Below are 18,450 nucleotides of genomic sequence, written 5' to 3'. Positions count from 1 at the left end.
TCCTATCAATATGTTTGTGCACATGTGTCGAGAAGAGCTGTGTTTGCATAAGGTGGTTGGACGTAGGTGTTAGGGAGGTTTTAATCAGAACTAACCTTCCGGCATGAGTAAGGCACTTTGTCGTCCAACTTTGAGCTTTAACTGCAAACCTTTGAAGTAATGGTTCGAACATATAGCAAAAATTTATACCGTGTTTGAATTGCACTCCCAAATATATATGTGGGATGGATGTGGTTGGCATGTTGAAGAATTGATGTAGAGATTCTGTGTTGTGGTTGTATCCTTGGGTGATGAATGATTGTTGATTTACAGTATTGATGATTTATCCTGCTGAGGAGCGTATAAGAGATATGTAGGTGTTTGTTACTTTCTTGAGAGGCCTTATAGAGATAAGGAAATCATCTTCATACATAAGATGTAAGGTCGATGGAGCTTTTTGAGATATGCAGAGTTCTTCTATCAGTTTTTGTTTTTGGATTCCAGATTGCGCAAATTTGTTGATAAGATTTCTGCACGTATAATGAATATATATGACAACATGGGATCACATTGTGATGCCCTTTGTTAGAGTAATGGAACCATGAGGGGTTCCATTGATATTGACTGAGTAGGTGACTGTAGAGATACATAGAATGATATAATCCACATATGTGGTCGGAAAACCTACTTTGGAAAATGCTTTATGATGAAACCCCAGTCGAGGCTATCATAGGCTTTCTCAATATCTAGTTTCAGCGCTATTTTTGGATCTTTGGTGATTGCCGAGGTTCTGATGTGATGGAATAGTTCTTCCTCAATTGTTATGTTATCATGTATTGATCTTTGTGGAATGAAGGCACTTTGGTATGGACTTACTAAGAATGGTATAAGAGGTCTTATACAGTTGACTAGGATTTTTGAATCACTTTATAAGTGACATTATAGAGACTGGTAGGTCTGTATCGGGATGGTTTTGTTGGGTTGTCCACTTTTGGAATTAGTGTAATGTTTGTATGATTTATGAGAATGTGAATATTTAGAGAACTAAAAAAACTTCGCACCATGGCTATTAGTTGATTTGTGTAGTTTTCCAGAATACTTTGAAAAACTTACTGGTATAGCCATCAGGTCCAGGAGCACTTTCAGAATTAATGGAGAATATAGCTTGTTTGGTTTCTGTTGTGGTTACTTCCGCCGATAGCATGTCACGTTGTGTTGGTGTCAATCTTGGTATGATATCCACACATATCTCTATATCTATTATTATACGGGGAGTTGTGTATTGATCAGTGAAATGGTCGAGGATGATCTGAATAACCTGATCCATATTGCCGACTCAATTATTTTTTAGATCTTGCAATTGTCATATGTTATTGCGACTGCGGTGGATGGTTGCTTTTGTGTGGAAGAACGTTGTATTATTTTCTCCTGATTTAAGCCATTGCATTCCGGATATTTGTTTTCAATATGTGGCATGGCATTGGAGTAAGTGGAGGTGTTGACTTCAAAGTTCTTTTTCTTGAGTTAAGCAGTAATCTAGGTCTTCTCCTTGTCTAATAGCTCACTAATGTTGAGCCCTTTGGATTTGTGGTGTTGATTTTTTTATCAAGTTTGGAGATGACCAAAAGTCTCCTTATTACAGTCCATAAGGATCTGTCCAGTTGTGATTAACTTTGATTGAAGGTTTGGAGAAGGCTCTGAGTCATTCTGTTGAGTCCATGCTGATTCGAAAATTTGTTTGAGTTGCGGGTGATTTAGCCAAATATGCTCAAACTTGTAGTTTTTTTTCCTTGACAGTCCATTGTTCTGGTGTGTAAAAGGATGGGGGCGTGATCAGAAGCAATCTGTGGGAGATGCTTGACCGCTGCATGAGGATTGGCGGTACGCCAATGAGGAGTTGTAATTGTTCTATCTAGTGTTTCCATAATGTTGTCCTGACCTTGTCGATTGTTTGTCCAAGTGTATGAATTTCCACGGAAGCCTAGAATGATGAATTCCATTTGATCTATCCCCGAGGAACGGTTGAGTTTAATCAGACCTGTTTTTTTTTCTTTTCCCGATTGGTCCGCTACCTTATTAAAGTCACCTATTAGCACTTAGGAGGTTAAATTGTTGATGCTAGCGAAGGTGGCCAGAAAATCTTGCCATAAATAGATTCTAACGTCTGGATGTGGAGGGCCGTAAAGTCTGGGAGAGCCATGATTTCCCTGGAGCAGGGGAATGACGAGGTAGTTGATGTAACTTTGGGATTGGAGCAGAACCCAAATGTTGAGGTTGTTTTTCCACATGAGACAGAGTCCTCCTTTTCTACCAATTTTGGGTATTCTGGTTAGCTTGAGCAAGTCCCGATACATGCCTTCCATTGGCTATAGTTTCAGATAGGAAGAGGATGCCAGGTTTGTATAAAGACATTAAACCCTTCATATGTTGAATTGTTGTTGGGTTGTTTATTACTTGGTAATTCCAGGCTAATATATTTGCTTTGGTTTGTCTAAGATGAAGTCAGATCTAGGCACGTGGATATGGTACAATAAAGATTATCTGACTCTTTATAGCTGATTGGGTTAGACTTGCATAGGAGGAAAGGCGGTAGATGACTTGGATTTTAGTGAACAAGCTTTGATAAATGGAGTTTTTGGGTTTTGTTTGGGTTGCCAATTTTGTAAAAATAAGTAGGAGGCTGAATTGCTGCACTAGACATTTTTTTTCCCTCTCGACCAACTAAGTTTGGGAAAAATAAATGTCAATTTGTGCTTCATTTTTTCATTCCAAGATATGGTCAAGCATTTCAGGGCGAAGTTTACTTTCAGAGCCAGTTCCCAAAAGCCCGAATTCAATCTACTAGCCGGACCACCTTACGTCACTTACCTGCTAGGGTAAAAAAAGGTAGACAAGTTATATTTATGGGTGCAAAAGCTTGGTCCCCAGGAGAAATGTTTTTATAATTTTCGTCTGTAATGCGCGAGAGTTGAGGTTAGCAGTTGACAATAATGGAAAATTGGCCCTTCGTCCGCACATAGGGTTGAACACTTGAACTTGAACATACGGAACCTGACCCTATTTGGTAGACGCTTGAGTATATAAAAGAGTTGTTAGTCGAATATCCAGCCGTGTATAGCTCTGTCGTATAGCTGCGTCCATGATATTTACAGTCACGGAGATATCAAGAAAAAGCCCTTAACCACAAAAACCCTTACAATACAAGGACCTAACCCTCACAAAATAACACTAAAAGGATTTTATTTACAATATGATCCTTACACAATACTCCCCATCCTTATTTGTCGTTTTTCCTTTTGCCCTCAGGGATTCGACACGTGAGCCGAAAATATAAAACGGAAAGTCACGTGGTTCTTTTTCATTGGTTGTTCCTTGTTTTACCTGGATTTTTTCCATTTCTCATTTGCCCTAATTGCCTCAAAATCCGCCATTGGATATTCTCTCTTCAAATTCTGAACCTTCTCAGAGAGATACTCTCTTTTTTTTGATCAGTATTTCTGGTATCCAAACAACTTCCTCTCTCGACTTTCGTCACTTTCATGGTGGTTTTCTGGTTTTCATACTGACTGCCGCTACTACCATCCATCACTGTCAGTAACGAACTCTATCAACTACTTTACATAGTGAATATCATATCATATTCATCACTGTATAACAAACCAAAAAAAAATTCACTCAGTATTTGGTTTCATTTTTTATTATTTGTTGTTTGATTTCATTTTTTTCAAATATTTGTTGTTTATTTATGTTGAAATGGTGATAGTACCGATGAATTAGTGAAGTTAGGGGGATTTGGTATTTGAGAAATTGGTGATTTAGATAGAGGAAGATGGATATAGCTGCATGTAGTTTTGGGCAACCTTATTTGTGTATTGATAAGTCAATTACATGGAAATCTAATTTTACAAATGGTTCACGGCTGAGATTTCGATGTAAGAGTTTTGATTATGGTTGTATTGGAAAATCGAGAATGTGTTTAGATTCTTCTTTGAAGAAGAAGACAAATAATAATAAATCTATAGTTCGAGATAATAGTTTGTTATGGGCAAAGCCATTAAGGAATGGGAATTCGAGTAATGTGGTGAAGATGTCAAGGAAATTAGGGCGAATTCAGTGTGATAGTAGTGATTCTTTAGCTTTTGTTGATGGGGATGAGTTAACTGGGAATGATAGTGACGAGAAGGAGAAGGGGAACTCGGGTGACGAGAGTTTTATAAGTGCATCTATTTCTGATGGAGATTTAGATAGTTCTGTAGAAGTAAATAAAACTAGTTTGGAGGACTTGAGGGACTTATTGCAGAAGGCGATAAAGGAATTGGGAATTGCTGAAAGGAATAGTAGGATGTTTGAGGAGAAGGCTCAAAAGATATCAGAAGCTGCCATTGCTTTGAAAGATGAAGCTGCAAATGCTTGGACTGATGTAACATCAGCTCTTAATGCGATTCAAAATGTTGTTGCGGAAGAAAATGTAGCCAAAGAAGCTGTACAGAAAGCAACTATGGCGGTATCGATGGCTGAAGCAAGACTTGAGTTGGCTCTTGAAGCTTTAGATAACAAAAAAAGAACAGTAGTTTCTCCAACATCTTCTGTAGAGAGCAACGAGGGAGATGAAAGAACGATTGAGGGTTTTGACCCGTTTGAAGATGAGGAGGAAGAAGTTTTACTTGCTCAGGATGAGATTAAAGACTCTCGTGTTACTTTGTTGAAATCTGAAACAGAGTTGCGGCGGGTGCTGAGCGTTAAGGAAGGATTGCAAAATGAGGTAGATAACTTGACTGAGATTGCAGAGAAAGCACAAATGAGCTCTTTGAAAGCTGAAGAGGATGTCGGAAACGTAATGCTTCTTGCTGAACAGGCTGTTGCTTTTGAACTTGAAGCTGCACAACGTGTTAATGATGCGGAAATTGCTTTACAGAGAGCAGAGAAAGTTTTTTCAGACTCAAACGGGGATATTTTGGACTCTTCAACACTTGTACCATCTTCTCAAGAACCGATTTTAAAGGACGAAATGATTGATGAGATAATTAAGGTGAGTGGGGAAGTCATTACTAGCGATGTTAGTGTTGATAAAGAAATTGAAGGAGGATTGAGTAGTGATATGCCATTGGGAGCTCTTATGTCATTGGATCATGTATCCGATGTATCTGCACAGACTTTTGAAGAGTCAAATATTTCTGATGATTTGCCTGGCCAAGAGAATGGGAAAATAAAGGTTGTTGAATCTCGTAAAGAAGTTGAAGTTGATATGGAACCTGAAGCGGAGAAGTCAAAGAATGTAGTGCAGTCGAAGAAGCAGGAATCTCAGAAGGATTTCTCTAAAGACACTTCTTCACCTCCTAGTACCCCAAAAGCAAACAAGTCTTCTCGTTTCTTTTCTGCATCATTTTTCTCTTTCCCAGCAGATGGGGCTGAAGCTACGCCAGCTTCAGCTTTTCAAGGGTTTGTTATGACTGCTAGGCAACATCTGCCAAAGATAGTCGTTGGGGCATTGCTTCTTGGAACAGGGTATATTCTACTGACTCGTGTTCTTTTTTCTTTGTATATTACGGTATTTCTCATAATCAAAAAGTATTGCTATTCATTATCTCAATAAAACTGTAAAGATAAATGTGCTGAGTGTTCTATAGTCGGAATTTTTAGGAAAGACATACATAGTGAAAAATAGAAAGAAACAAGAAAAAAATTTAGTTGATACTTAAGTATTTACATAAGTTGGAAACTTTTATTGAAAATTATTGTTTTATTAGTTAGTCTTGCGGGTAGGAACAAAGTTTCACTTCCTTAATATTTTCAGAGTGACTGGTATTTTGTGTTGAGGGGAATCCATTTTTCTTCTTTTCTTTTTCTTTTCATTTCTCGTGTTCTTGATTCTCACACATGAGAGATTGTTCTTTTTTTTTTTCCTCCAAATTTTGTTGTTTACATGTATGTCTAATTTGAAGGTTGCCTTTTTTTTTTTTTTTTGCTTTTCCTTCTCTTTCCTGATTTTAAGTGCTGCACAATTATCAGGTTCACCTTTCTTCTAAATCGTGCGGAAAGGAATTCCTTGCTTCTTCAACAACCAGATGTCATAACTATGGGTATCGAGGAAGTATCCTCAAATGCAAAACCTTTCATCCGCGAAATAAAGAGATTCCCCAAGAGAGTAAAGAAGTTAATTGACATGATACCTCATCAGGAGGTACCTCCCATCTCCTGATCTGCCTGTTTGTTTTGGCTACACACATTGTTTTGTGAATAAAAGTAACATACTTTTGAAATCTTTATTAGTATGTATCTAAACATAAGTTCATTGATTATCGATATATGCTGAATATCATTGACCACCTTGTTCAACTCTTAAGGAATTCTTCTTTCAGTATCTCATACCTTACTATCTCCTCTTTCTGCTCAGGTAAATGAAGAGGAGACTTCTCTCTTTGACATGCTGTGGTTACTTCTGGCAAGTGTTATATTTGTGCCAACATTTCAAAAAATACCCGGGGGTAAAGTTGTTCGTTTTCCGTTTATCTGGTTTTTTACACGAGGCACTAGGCCATATAGCAGTTGGCGTTTATCATATTATTTTAGTTGTTGATTTTTATTAGATCTGCGTGTTGCGTCCTCTCAAGCTGAATTTTTAGAGAAATTTTTTCTTCAGGTAGTCCTGTTCTCGGTTACTTAGCTGCTGGTATTTTGATTGGGCCCTATGGCCTATCAATCATTCGTCATGTACATGGGACGAAAGCTATTGCTGAATTTGGTGTTGTTTTCTTGCTGTTCAATATTGGTCTTGAGGTTTGTCTAGTCTAAACTATCTTGATCAGGCTTTCTTTATATTCTGTTTGTTTTTGCAAATGCTTCTTATATGTTGGTCTGCTTCCTTCTCTCACATCTTTCTGCAATTTCAGCTCTCAGTGGAAAGGTTAAGTTCTATGAAGAAGTATGTTTTTGGATTAGGCTCTGTGCAGGTGATGGAGAAGCTCTCTTTTCATTTCTGTTCCTTCTTTGAATATCAGTTGTCCCTGAATTTGTCAACGTACTGGCCTCTTTTTAATTTAAGGGGTAAATTTACAGGTTCTTCTGACTGCAGTAGTTATTGGCTTGGTTACTCATTTTATTGGGGGTCAGGCTGGTCCTGCAGCAATTGTCATTGGGAATGGCCTCGCATTATCTTCAACTGCTGTTGTCCTTCAGGTACCAATAAGTTGGCATTAACCATGTTTTCTTGTTTTTTCGGTAGAAAGGTAAACCTGTTCTCATATTTCTCAGTAAGTCATTAAGTAGGATATGCACGTATTTGCTGGTCTTCCACTGCTTATTTCAGATTTTCAGTGTTTTCTACTCCTCCCCCATCATTATTACTCTATCATCTATGTCATAATGCTGTCAGATGTTGTATTCACACAGTGATATGTTTATTTTTTGTTCAATAAGTTTTGTTAATGAAAATAGCCAGTGATGGGTAGCTCATATCCTAGAATCATTTTTGCAGGTGTTGCAGGAACGCGGAGAGAGCACATCGCGCCATGGACGTGCTACGTTTTCTGTTTTACTTTTTCAGGTATCTGTAGTCTTATGGTTAAAATATTTCTTAATAGTCTAGCATTACCTAGAAATTATATCTTTGGTATTGTAATGAAGAAATCTTGATACATTAGAAGGAAGGAAATACGGTAACCACTTTTTGGTAATTTAATGTCTCCGAAGCAGTATTTTAAAATGATTGTTATGACAACATAGTGGCAGTAGGCTGTTACCGTTCTTACGTTATGCTTAATAACAGAATGATTAGAAACTGTGACTGCTCTAACAGTTGTTTTTCAAATTATGCTTCTTAGAAAGTAAAGTTGGAAAAGAAATCATAAGATTCTTATTTTTTGCTGTAACTTCTGGCGGAAGATATAATAATGTTCATTATTTGTTGACCTTTTATCTAAATAAGTCGAAAGCATAACTGTTGCAACAGCCCTTATACAGTAGAACTTTGATAAATTAATTAATTCGCTAAAGTAATAAAATTCTCCGGTCCCAGCTAGGCTTGTACAGGATAAATTTTAACTCGATAAATTAATAACTTCGCTAAAATAATAATTTTCTCCGGTCCCAAGGCTATTAATTTATCGAAGTTTTACTGTAACTGTTAGCATCCAGTTTTCAAACTATGCTTTTAAAGTTTGCAATCGGTCATATTTACTAATTAGCACACCCTTGCACTCCCAAAGATGATGTTTCACCGTATAATCATCTTTATGGGGCTTGGGTTACATGTTTAAATCTACAGCGTCACCTTTACCATGCTGTCCTAGTTTTGGTCTGTCCTCTGCAGCTTGGTATGCCAAGGAAGTTGGGGAGTGATTATATGCTTAGAGTCTGTGGAAACTTGAATGGGGTGCTATTTAGTTGCGGATGTACTAATGTAGTTGAAAATTAAGTTTGAGGATTACTTATTTGCATCGATTTATGTTTTTGTTTCAGGACTTGGCTGTCGTTGTTTTGCTCATATTGATACCTCTGATTTCACCAAATTCTTCCAAAGGAGGGGTAAGTTTTTCTTCTGAATAATAACCTGTGCATTTCTTTGTATATATAAAACTTATCTGTATGTGAATTTCTTAAAACCAAACTGAACTGTTGGCAGTTTGAAATCAATGTATAAAGAATAAGCATTGTGTTATACCTTTTTTGGATTATGTCTTGCAAAACCTTGAATCGAATGATGAGATATTTTTCAAAATCAATTGGTTAAAGTGGCAGAGCCTTTTCTTACCTACTCCAACTTATCACTATTTGACAATATGGAAGGGTACATCTTCATATGTTGGATCTTTTTAGGGTTATGATTTCGTAGGCCAGTGTCTTGAGAAATTTAAACTTATAAACTAGTGTCTTAGGGAATTAGCAGTTGCAGCTGAAGCTGAAAACTTTATTTTGGTAGTCTGTTTCCTACTTTTCGCAAGCATACAGAACATCTAAACTCTTAAACTGAGGGTAACTCCAGCCAGAGAAATATATGAGATTAAGCTTAGGGTTAACTGAAATTTCTGCCATTAAAAGTGTCCACACCTAATTTCTCTTGTTATTATAATTTACTATGGGATCCCAGTCATTTATTGTGGAATTCGTTTGAGACTGGAAGTAATTTTAAACAATACTAATCCAAGTTTCTTATAGTGTGCGTTAGGGATCAAAATCCGCTTCTTAAAGAAACTGGGTCTTTAATTGGGATTTCTGATCACCTTAAACAAGTGACTGTAGATCTTTGTTTTCCTTATGCAAGCCCAGACCAGAGAGGCATGTTGGTTTTCTGACAATTTTATTTTTGTTTGGGATTGCGGTCCTTGTGGGTAGTTATCTTTATGTGGTGGTAGTAACATTTGATACAATCCAGTTCCATTTAGCATGACTCACGAATAGATGCAATAATTTGCTTCCAAGAAACCTAAAAAGAAGCAAATTAGTTTCTTTTCATTTATCGTTTACCAAAGTGGATTGACGTAGTTGCATAATTTTGCCTCTTCATTTCTGAGGTGGATCTTATTTGTAGTTTTATGAGTAATAACATCTGCTATTTTCCAGGTTGGATTTCAAGCCATAGCTGAAGCTCTTGGTGTAGCTGCTGTTAAGGCTGTAGTTGCTATAATAGCCATCATTGCCGGAGGCCGCTTGGTAATATACGCACTGCATTGGTGGTGGATCTATACAAGTTTTGTTTTTATTTCACTTTAATCATGGTTGGATGCAGATCAAATAGCGAGATTTATTTGCTTCTGTGGAAGTTACACAAACTATTTACTTTGTTGGGTATGGTATCAATTCATTTCATGTATAATTTGCAGTTGCTTCGACCGATTTATAGGCAAATTGCAGAGAACCAAAATGCTGAAATATTTTCGGCAAATACTCTTCTTGTCATTCTTGGGACGAGTCTGCTTACAGCAAGGGTATGCATACTGATGCTCTTAGCTATCTATTTTCACATTTTTCTTTTTTCTTTGTCAATAGCAACTGACATCATTTTCTTGACCAGGCTGGCCTTTCTATGGCACTGGGGGCTTTTTTGGCTGGCTTACTCCTAGCAGAAACTGAATTCTCGTTACAGGTTGAGTCGGACATTGCTCCTTACCGTGGCCTTCTTTTGGGTCTCTTTTTTATGACGGTACGCAATTTTTGGTCAGTCTGTTTCGTAGTCACAATCTTCATTTTGGTTATTTGCGTCCACATCAACAGATTTCTTGCTGTTGCATCGGACATATATAGTCCAGTTAGTTTTACCTAGCTGCTGCTGGCTACCCTTTTGTAGCCCGAGTAACTGTATTTTTTCAAATAGTTGCATATGTGTCATGTGTTTGTTAAATGAGTCGTTTGGATTGCTTTCTTGCATTGAATATAGTATAAGTATATCGAACAGGGGTTCGCTTGATTAGTGATTGATGCCTTTTTTTATTCTGTTGCATTTTTAGGTTGGGATGTCTATCGATCCAAAACTTCTTCTTTCAAACTTTCCAGTTGTTATGGGGGCATTGGGCCTCTTACTGGGTGGTAAAATTATATTGGTTGCGCTTATTGGTAGGCTTTTCGGTATTTCAATAATTGCTGCAATAAGAGTTGGTCTTCTCCTTGCACCTGGCGGGGAATTTGCATTTGTGGCATTTGGAGAGGCTGTTAATCAGGTTTGCCCGCTGTTTCTAAAATTATATCTAATTTGTTTCCGTAGTTTTAAGATAGCTGTAGATAAAATTGCATTAATATTTGATGCAGAGTATCATTGGAGATTGAACTTTGCTGGCTGTATGTTTGGTGAATAAAAACTTTAATATATGTATCGCCTTCACTTGCAGGGTATTATGTCTCCTCAACTCTCATCTCTGCTCTTTTTGGTAGTGGGTATCTCTATGGCACTCACGCCTTATCTAGCAGCCGGGGGCCAATTACTTGCATCACGGTTTGAACAGCATGACATGCGTAGTTTGTTGCCAGTTGAGAGTGAGGTATTATAACTAACTAGTAATCATATGTGATGTGCTCCTCTTACTTTAAATTCTTAAACTATAAACACTTAGTTTCCCGTGGAGATTGCTGTTTTGCAGTATTTAATTCTTGGTGTCAACTACTCATGTACTCTAGCCAAATTGAACTCCTGGTTTCAGGAAACTATTTTCTAAATTCCCAACAGTTCACCTATAGTAGAAATGAGAGAAAGCGAGGAAACTGGTTTTCACAACACTTTTTTGAAAAGCCCCAAAATAATATCTACATACATGCAATATTATCTTGTGTCATGAATTTCCTTCTCCAGAAATTAATGATTCGTTACTTGTTGCATGTAGATGCTTTTGTTTTTTTTTCTTGATTTCTGTCTTTACAACTTCTATTTCTAAGTGGATCCATCAATTACTAACTTTCTTACTTCCTTTCCAAACTCTATTCCTTCAGGGACCACCATCAAGTGGTCTGATGGTTCTCAAGCTTCCTCCCATAGGGGAGGTTGGGGATCGAACCCTTGTAATAGCATAAATCCTAGCCTAAAGTACCTAGGTGTAGTTCTAGGGACCACTGTTCTATGTATAAAAAAAAAACCATATTCCGTTAGTTTTTAAATTTCTCGTTCACCTTTTCTTGATAACTGTTCTTCGATCTAACTTTGGGACTTCCAAGTGATACACAATTGAGGAAAAGAGAGCTCTAGAGAGAACAGAGTTGCATGCACTGTTGTCTTTACGCTTTTGTTTGTCCAACCAGTATACCTGGTAGAAGTTCCAACGGCCACTTCCATAATACCGTTGTATTCGTTTTAATGTGATAAATAAATATTTTAAGATCTACAGATTGTTTTTGAGAAGGTATTCCATAATCACACTTTTATGTAAATTATTTATCTACGTAGTTGATGCTTCCTATTATATTTACTAATGAACTATAGGGAAACTTGCATGGTCCAGTAATTATTATGATTAATCTGCTATATTAATTTTGATATCCAGACAGATGATTTACAAGGCCATATCATAATTTGTGGATTTGGACGCGTCGGTCAGGTGAGTTCTATCAAATAACCAGCGGAATTCTTTTGACGGCTTGCTTATATAATGTTTATGGATGATGTTAACCCGAATATAAATTGGTTTAATTTTCAGATCATTGCCCAGCTACTTTCCGAACGCCTAATTCCATTTGTTGCCCTTGACGTTAGGAGGTACAATTGTCTTCTTTTTTCTTGATTTGTGAACTCACTGTTGCATGGATGGAGGCAAAAATGCTCTTGTTCAGTTGGTGTTTATCCCTAGTGATAAAAAAGAAACATCAATACATGATTTATAAAGGGGGATACCAGTTCTACTAAGTGCTGATACCGTTTCATATAGGACAAAAAAATCCCACCGATCCTGGCCGTTGGATCGATGAAATGGTATCAGCACTTAGTAGGACTGGTATCCCCCTTTATAAATCGTGCATCAATAGATCTCATAATTCATTTGACATAAAGGAAAACTGTAGCTTTGTATTATTTTAGTAAACGAGATTTCTTTTAATTTCAGCGAACGTGTTGCCATTGGACGTGCCCTTGACCTTCCTGTATTTTTTGGAGATGCAGGCAGTCGTGAGGTAATTGAGTTCCTTTTTTTAAGAAATTTTTTGTCTGATCTTCATCTCTTTCTCCTGAAACTCTTATGTTTTTCAATCAGGTTCTTCACAAAGTCGGTGCTGAAAGGGCTTGTGCAGCTGCAGTAACTTTGGACACCCCAGGTGCAAATTATAGAACTGTTTGGGCTTTGAACAAGTACTACCCTAATGTGAAGACTTTTGTCCGTGCCCATGATGTTGATCATGGTCTTAATCTGGAGAAGGCGGGTGCAACAGCGGTATGTACAGATGATTAGAATATAAGCTGAGCTTGTTTTATTCCCTTACTAAGCTTTTGTCGAAAAGGCTAGATGGTTAATACTCAACAGGAATGGGCATGAACATCTCCACTTAATAATGTGCACTTAATCACCTCATCTTACCAGGTTGTCCCAGAGACTTTGGAGCCAAGTCTCCAGTTAGCTGCTGCTGTTCTGGCACAGGTAAGCGCAGATATTTTGGTTGCTCTGTTGTCTGTTTCCCTTATTTTATCAGGGTGGTTTTTCCTTCCATGGAGTTATCAGTTTGTTTCCAGAAAGTGGACTGAGCATTTCTTGTTTCCTCCTTTTTAGGCTAAGTTGCCTACGGCAGAGATTGCAGCAACTATCAATGAGTTCAGGAGTCGTCACCTCTCTGAGCTTACCGAGGTACGATATAATAGCATTGGTTAGTTTTTATTTTCTCGTTGTAAGAGGGTGAGGTTTCCTACACAATGACAATGTACGGCCGCATGTAGAGAAACTAAACTCCATCCAATTTAGACTTAGTATATCATAGTTTCCTTATGACTAACATCCTAAAACAAATATATGCAGCTATGTGAAGCTAGCGGAAGCTCTCTCGGTTATGGTTTCTCAAGGGTAATGTCTAAACCCAAGATTCCGATCTTGGATTCTCCAGAAGATAACAGCTTAGGAGAAGGAACCCTTGCAATATAATCTACGATGATATACAAAGATGATAAGAGACGAGAGGGAACTTAAAAAGGAATTTTGTACATCTGGTTATTTCTTTCACTGGCATAAAGTTGTACAGGAATGTATTTCTGAAAATACTTTAAATACATTTTGTTGTCAGTTTCTTTTTACATTTCAAAGGAAAAAAGATCGATCCATGAAATATTTAAATTGGATCGACGTTCCTGCAGGTGTATTTGAAACAGATGGTAGCTGGTCTGTGTAGCTAGACTAGAGATAGAAAGAGGGCAGTTGGCACTGTAATGGATTAGTTGGTCAGTTTCTGTTTCTTAAACCATGAAATGCAAAAAAAGTCCAATTGTCAATGAATAAAATCAGCTTATTCCATTATAAGACAGGAAACTCTGTTGACTGTTGTTCTACGTTCTTTATAGCCTTCTCCCAGTTTGCTTTTATATTCCATGGACACTAAGCTTTTGAAGCCTAAAAGAAAGAAAATTATAGAAGAAGCCCAAGACCATCGATGCAGGACTCTATATTTATTATCAAGGCAATTACTAAATCAACTATTTGATCCTCCTCCTTCACATTAACATTGTCTCGAACCCTTAATTATTTTTCATTAGTCTCAAAATCATTGTAAAAACCCCTGAAACAGAGAAATTCAATCCATCTCCTTGGAATCTTCAGTTCATCTTAGCTACATACAAAATCTACAGAACCCACTCCATTTTCTTCTCTATTTATTCAATTTAGGGTTAAAGATTCCGATGGGAAGACAGAGAGGTAAAACGGTTGTTTCCAATACATCAAATCTGGAAGAAAATGCCAAAAAAAAATTGAATAAAAAGAGGAAAAACGAAGAAAACCTAGAACAACAGAGAAAGACAGGGAAGAAAATGAAAACAGATGAGAAGAATGATGAAGTTATTAGTGACAGAAGTACTCCAGAGAAGACACAGAGGAAGAAAGCAAATAAAGTGGATTATGTTGTTGTTAGTGAACCTAAACAACGTAGAACGACGAAAGGATCAAGATCTAAGTCAAACAGGTATCTCATTACTTCTTTAGTAAATTATTTCTTTTCAATTATGAATGGATTATTCTTGATGACTGGTGAAAAGAACATTTTTCACTTGCATACGAGCATTGTATGTATCACCTGCATGCGTTGATTATGCATCTGCCACAAATGTGAACTCTGGTGAAAAGGACATTTTTCACTTGCATACGGGAATTGTAGATTTACTTGAATAAATCTCACCTTCCACAATATGCATCTTTTCATGAGTTAAGTTGATTGTCTGTTAAAATGTTAATATTAGTTGTTTTCTTTTGTTAGAAAAATTCAAGTTGTTTAGGGCAAATTTTGGTAATCTGCATGACCTCTTTTACGAAATTGAAAAAGAGCACTTAGAGTTGAATCAGCAACAACTGGATGCTTTAGAATCCACACCATTTTGGAATCTACTACAAGTCTTCATGAACAAACAAATAACTAGAGATGAGTTGTGCAAGTGTGCCAAAGGGCTGGAGAAACTAATTAAAACGTTTAAGAAGACACTAGATGGTAATGGTGGATTCCAACTGAGTGCAGCAGGTGAGGTATTTCAGCCGACTCCTGAAGAAATGGCCGTTATCTTTGGGATGCAAGTTATTGAGAATGGTATAGAAGACAAGTTACTTGATGAACGCAAAGTCACAGCTACAAAAAATGACTTGTGCATAAAATATGACTTCGGAGAAAAAGGCCAAGCCATAAAAAGTACTGACGTTCAATCTGCTATTCTTAATGCGATCAGAAATGGAGAACTTGATGATTTGGTACGGCTTATTGTGTTCTATATTTGCCAAACAGCATTTTTCACGAAAACCGGGAATGCAAGTCTACCTTGTAGTTACCTAGTGTTTGTCGAAAGTGTAGATGTAATCAACAGAATTAGTTGGCCTCATTTGATTCACAAGACCATGATGGATGGCATTCAAACCAATTATGGGGATACAAAAACTATAACTGGATGCAGTTTCTATCTCTTGGTAATATCAACTTCTTGCACTGTCTTTTAATAAGTTGTGTTCAGCTCGTTATATGTTATTAAATGTATACCAACATTGTTGTTTGTGGTTTTTCCAGTATTGGTTTGCTGAACATTGCTCCTTGATAGGCAAAAGGACGGGCAAAGAAACCATGTATCCAAGATTTGCAAGATGGGATACTTGGAACATATCAAAGGCAATTTACAATCTTGGAAGCTTGCCTTTGACAAAACAACAGGTATATCTTTATATAGTAAAAGAAAAACCCTTTTCACATTAAAAAAGAAATAGAAAGGGAAATTTTCTTACCAAAGGAAAGACGGCAATGCATGTTGAAAATTTCTTTTCACGCCACAGAAAAAATGATTTTTTATTTTTTATATCACCATAAAAATGCATGTTTCTAAAACATTTAATGTCTTAGGAAGAGGTAATTATTGTTTATCTACTTTTGTATTGTAGGCTGCAAGTGTGCAATTGAGCGATGATTTGAAAATGCAAGTAGAAAATGGTTTTGAGAAGAAGCTGATAACTCCACTCTACAGAAATTCTCAACTAGAAAACATTAATTTGAGAGTTGGAGATCTTGAAAAAGAAGTGAATATTTTGAAACGAGAAAGAGATGATCGAAATTTTAAGCTACGTGCCTTACGGGCAGCAATGAACCAATTGAAGGCAAAGGAGATAAGAGACCATAAAGATGTTAATCCGGAAATGTTACAAGTCATGAAAAAGGCTTTGGAAGAAGATGAAGTAGTCAATCAACAACCGCAAGAAGAGGAAGAACCAGCACAAGGGAAAGAACCAACAAAAGTACAAGACAAAGATACACAACATGAGCAAGAGAAAAAACCACCTCAAGAAAAAGAAACACTACATTACCAAGAACCTCCGCAGACTGATGACAACGATGCATCTGTAACAAGTATTGCTTACATTTTGATGTCATTGAGTTAACAACTCAAGAAACTGTACTGACTTTTGACTGTCTTGGTTGGCGGCAATGCCTTTCGAGTGTGCTTACATATGGCATGTTTTTATCACTCCAATTTTTATTCTTTTTATCACAAGATCACTTGGTGAGATCTTCAGCAATGCTTTCCAAGCTTGAGAACTATAATGATACAAAAGAAGAAAAAAACCCACCAAAGACCTGATATGAACACGTTCTCCTTAATAGCAAAATCAAGGGGGGAAACAGAAGTTTTACACTAAGCATAGCCGGAAAATGAACTTTTCATCAAAAACATTTGCGTGTCAAAATCTTATAATCGCAAAATCAGTGGTGGAAACACGAGTGAAAGGGGTTTTCTTCTCTTTTCACCATGTATTGGCTTTGGTCAATGGTTTGGACCAAACATGTTTAATTTTGGGAGTCAAATTTTCATTATTATCACTACCAATTTAGTCTTTTCACCATGTATTATCACTACCATATTTGACCTCCCCTTAGTAAGGGCACTATGAGTATAGTTACAATACTACCCTTATCCTATATAATTCTAATTACCCTAAATCAGTTTTATTCTTTTCATTCCATCTTCCTTCTTCTTTTCTTCTTCTCCTCCACAACCATACCGGCTTTCCATCCTCCCACCATCAAAACTCGTCGATTCAAAAATTTCGATTAGTCTTCAAACATGGAGCCACAACAGCCGAAACCTAGTCGTATGAAAGACGTTAATCGAAAACCCAATAAGTATAACCCTGGAATTGCAAGTTTGGTTCAAAAGAAAGTGAAGAAACAAACAGTTGAAGAAGAAGAAATTGAAGCCGCTCAAACGGAAGAAATGGTGCGATTAAGAAAGTAAGGGTCTACTTAAACTCACTCCAGTACTTCAATTTCATGTTTGCATGTCAAATTAGGTCAGAAAAATCGAATCTTTGAATTTGCAGTTATTTAGCCGGAAAGGTGTTTGTTTCACGACCTTGCCGACTTTTCATATTTAGGGTTGGCCGACATGATATTAGGTTGAAGATCTTGCCGGCTGTTTAGTAACCGTAACTGCTACTTGCAGGGCCGGCAAGGTATTCAACCTAGGACCCTGCCGGCGGCAGTTTTTTTGTTAGCCGGGTTGGTTATACATTTTTACTTTGCCGGCTGTATTTCAAGTTTTTTGTGTCTTCTGATGCCTTGAATTTTAAAATTCGGAATGGTATTTGGATAAAACTATGCCGGCTGTTTGTTAGCCGGCAATGTGTGGGTAATGGACCTTGCCGACTGGTTTTGTGGAAAATACTTATATCTACTGTGTTCATATTTGTTATAAACTGGCAGGTTATGTGAATAATACCCTGCCGGCTGCTTTTTAGCCGGCATGCATTATTTAGTAGACCCTTCCGACATTTGTGTAGCCGGCAAGGTTATATTTGTCGACCCTGCCGACTTATAATTTTTTTTCTTAATTGTTCTTGTTCAGATTACAAAAGTCAAAGAAGAAAGCTCTGAAAGCTCTTAGTCCACCTTCAAGACCTCATCGTGTTGGTGAAAAACTCTTGACTTCAACACACGTTGTGCCGGGAACGCTCAAGATCCGTGTACCGAATGATTCTGAACCACCATCGAAACCCAGTGATTCAGACGAGACTCCGGATGAAGACCAATTAATTCCATCTGGTAGAAGAGGTGGTGATGATGATGTTGATGAAAGAACTCCGGCTGCTGGAGGAGATAACAATGATGATGATGATGGTGATCAGGACATGCCTAATGTTGGAGGAGGTAATGATGATGATGATGATGATAATGATGGTAATGGAGATAAAGATAAGGATATCGAAGAAGAAATTGTTTAAGAGACAATGGAACAAGAAGAAGAAGAAGAAGGAGATGGAGAACAAACTCTAGCTATTGTTCAACAAACCCAAGCTTCAACTTCAACTGAAACCGGAATACCGAAGAGGGTTATCACTA

At 37.3% G+C, this 18,450-nt stretch overlaps 2 protein-coding genes across 2 annotated transcripts; both read left to right on the top strand.

The window, feature by feature from the left end:
• Window positions 1-3,378: 3,378 nt before the first annotated feature.
• On the top strand, window positions 3,379-13,892 carry LOC113302329 (K(+) efflux antiporter 2, chloroplastic-like). The gene is made up of 20 exons (XM_026551238.1): window positions 3,379-5,484; window positions 5,989-6,160; window positions 6,374-6,464; window positions 6,620-6,756; window positions 6,870-6,929; window positions 7,036-7,155; window positions 7,454-7,522; window positions 8,437-8,502; window positions 9,538-9,627; window positions 9,798-9,902; window positions 9,989-10,117; window positions 10,422-10,631; window positions 10,800-10,949; window positions 11,943-11,996; window positions 12,096-12,154; window positions 12,498-12,564; window positions 12,645-12,821; window positions 12,969-13,025; window positions 13,155-13,229; window positions 13,398-13,892. The coding sequence occupies exons 1-20, from the start codon at window positions 3,809-3,811 to the stop codon at window positions 13,518-13,520; spliced, it is 3,687 nt and encodes a 1,228-aa protein (XP_026407023.1). The 5' UTR covers window positions 3,379-3,808; the 3' UTR covers window positions 13,521-13,892.
• A 113-nt stretch (window positions 13,893-14,005) lies between these two features.
• On the top strand, window positions 14,006-16,570 carry LOC113302330. Its single transcript, XM_026551239.1, has 4 exons — window positions 14,006-14,550; window positions 14,842-15,536; window positions 15,634-15,774; window positions 15,999-16,570. Exons 1-4 carry the CDS (start codon window positions 14,409-14,411, stop codon window positions 16,491-16,493), a joined length of 1,473 nt encoding a protein of 490 aa, XP_026407024.1. The 5' UTR covers window positions 14,006-14,408; the 3' UTR covers window positions 16,494-16,570.
• The last annotated feature ends 1,880 nt before the right edge of the window (window positions 16,571-18,450 follow it).

Source organism: Papaver somniferum, chromosome 8 (assembly GCF_003573695.1).
Source record: "Papaver somniferum cultivar HN1 chromosome 8, ASM357369v1, whole genome shotgun sequence".
Lineage (NCBI taxonomy): Eukaryota > Viridiplantae > Streptophyta > Magnoliopsida > Ranunculales > Papaveraceae > Papaver > Papaver somniferum.
The sequence above is the reverse complement of the archived record's forward strand: the minus strand, read 5'-3'. Positions and strand labels throughout refer to the sequence as shown.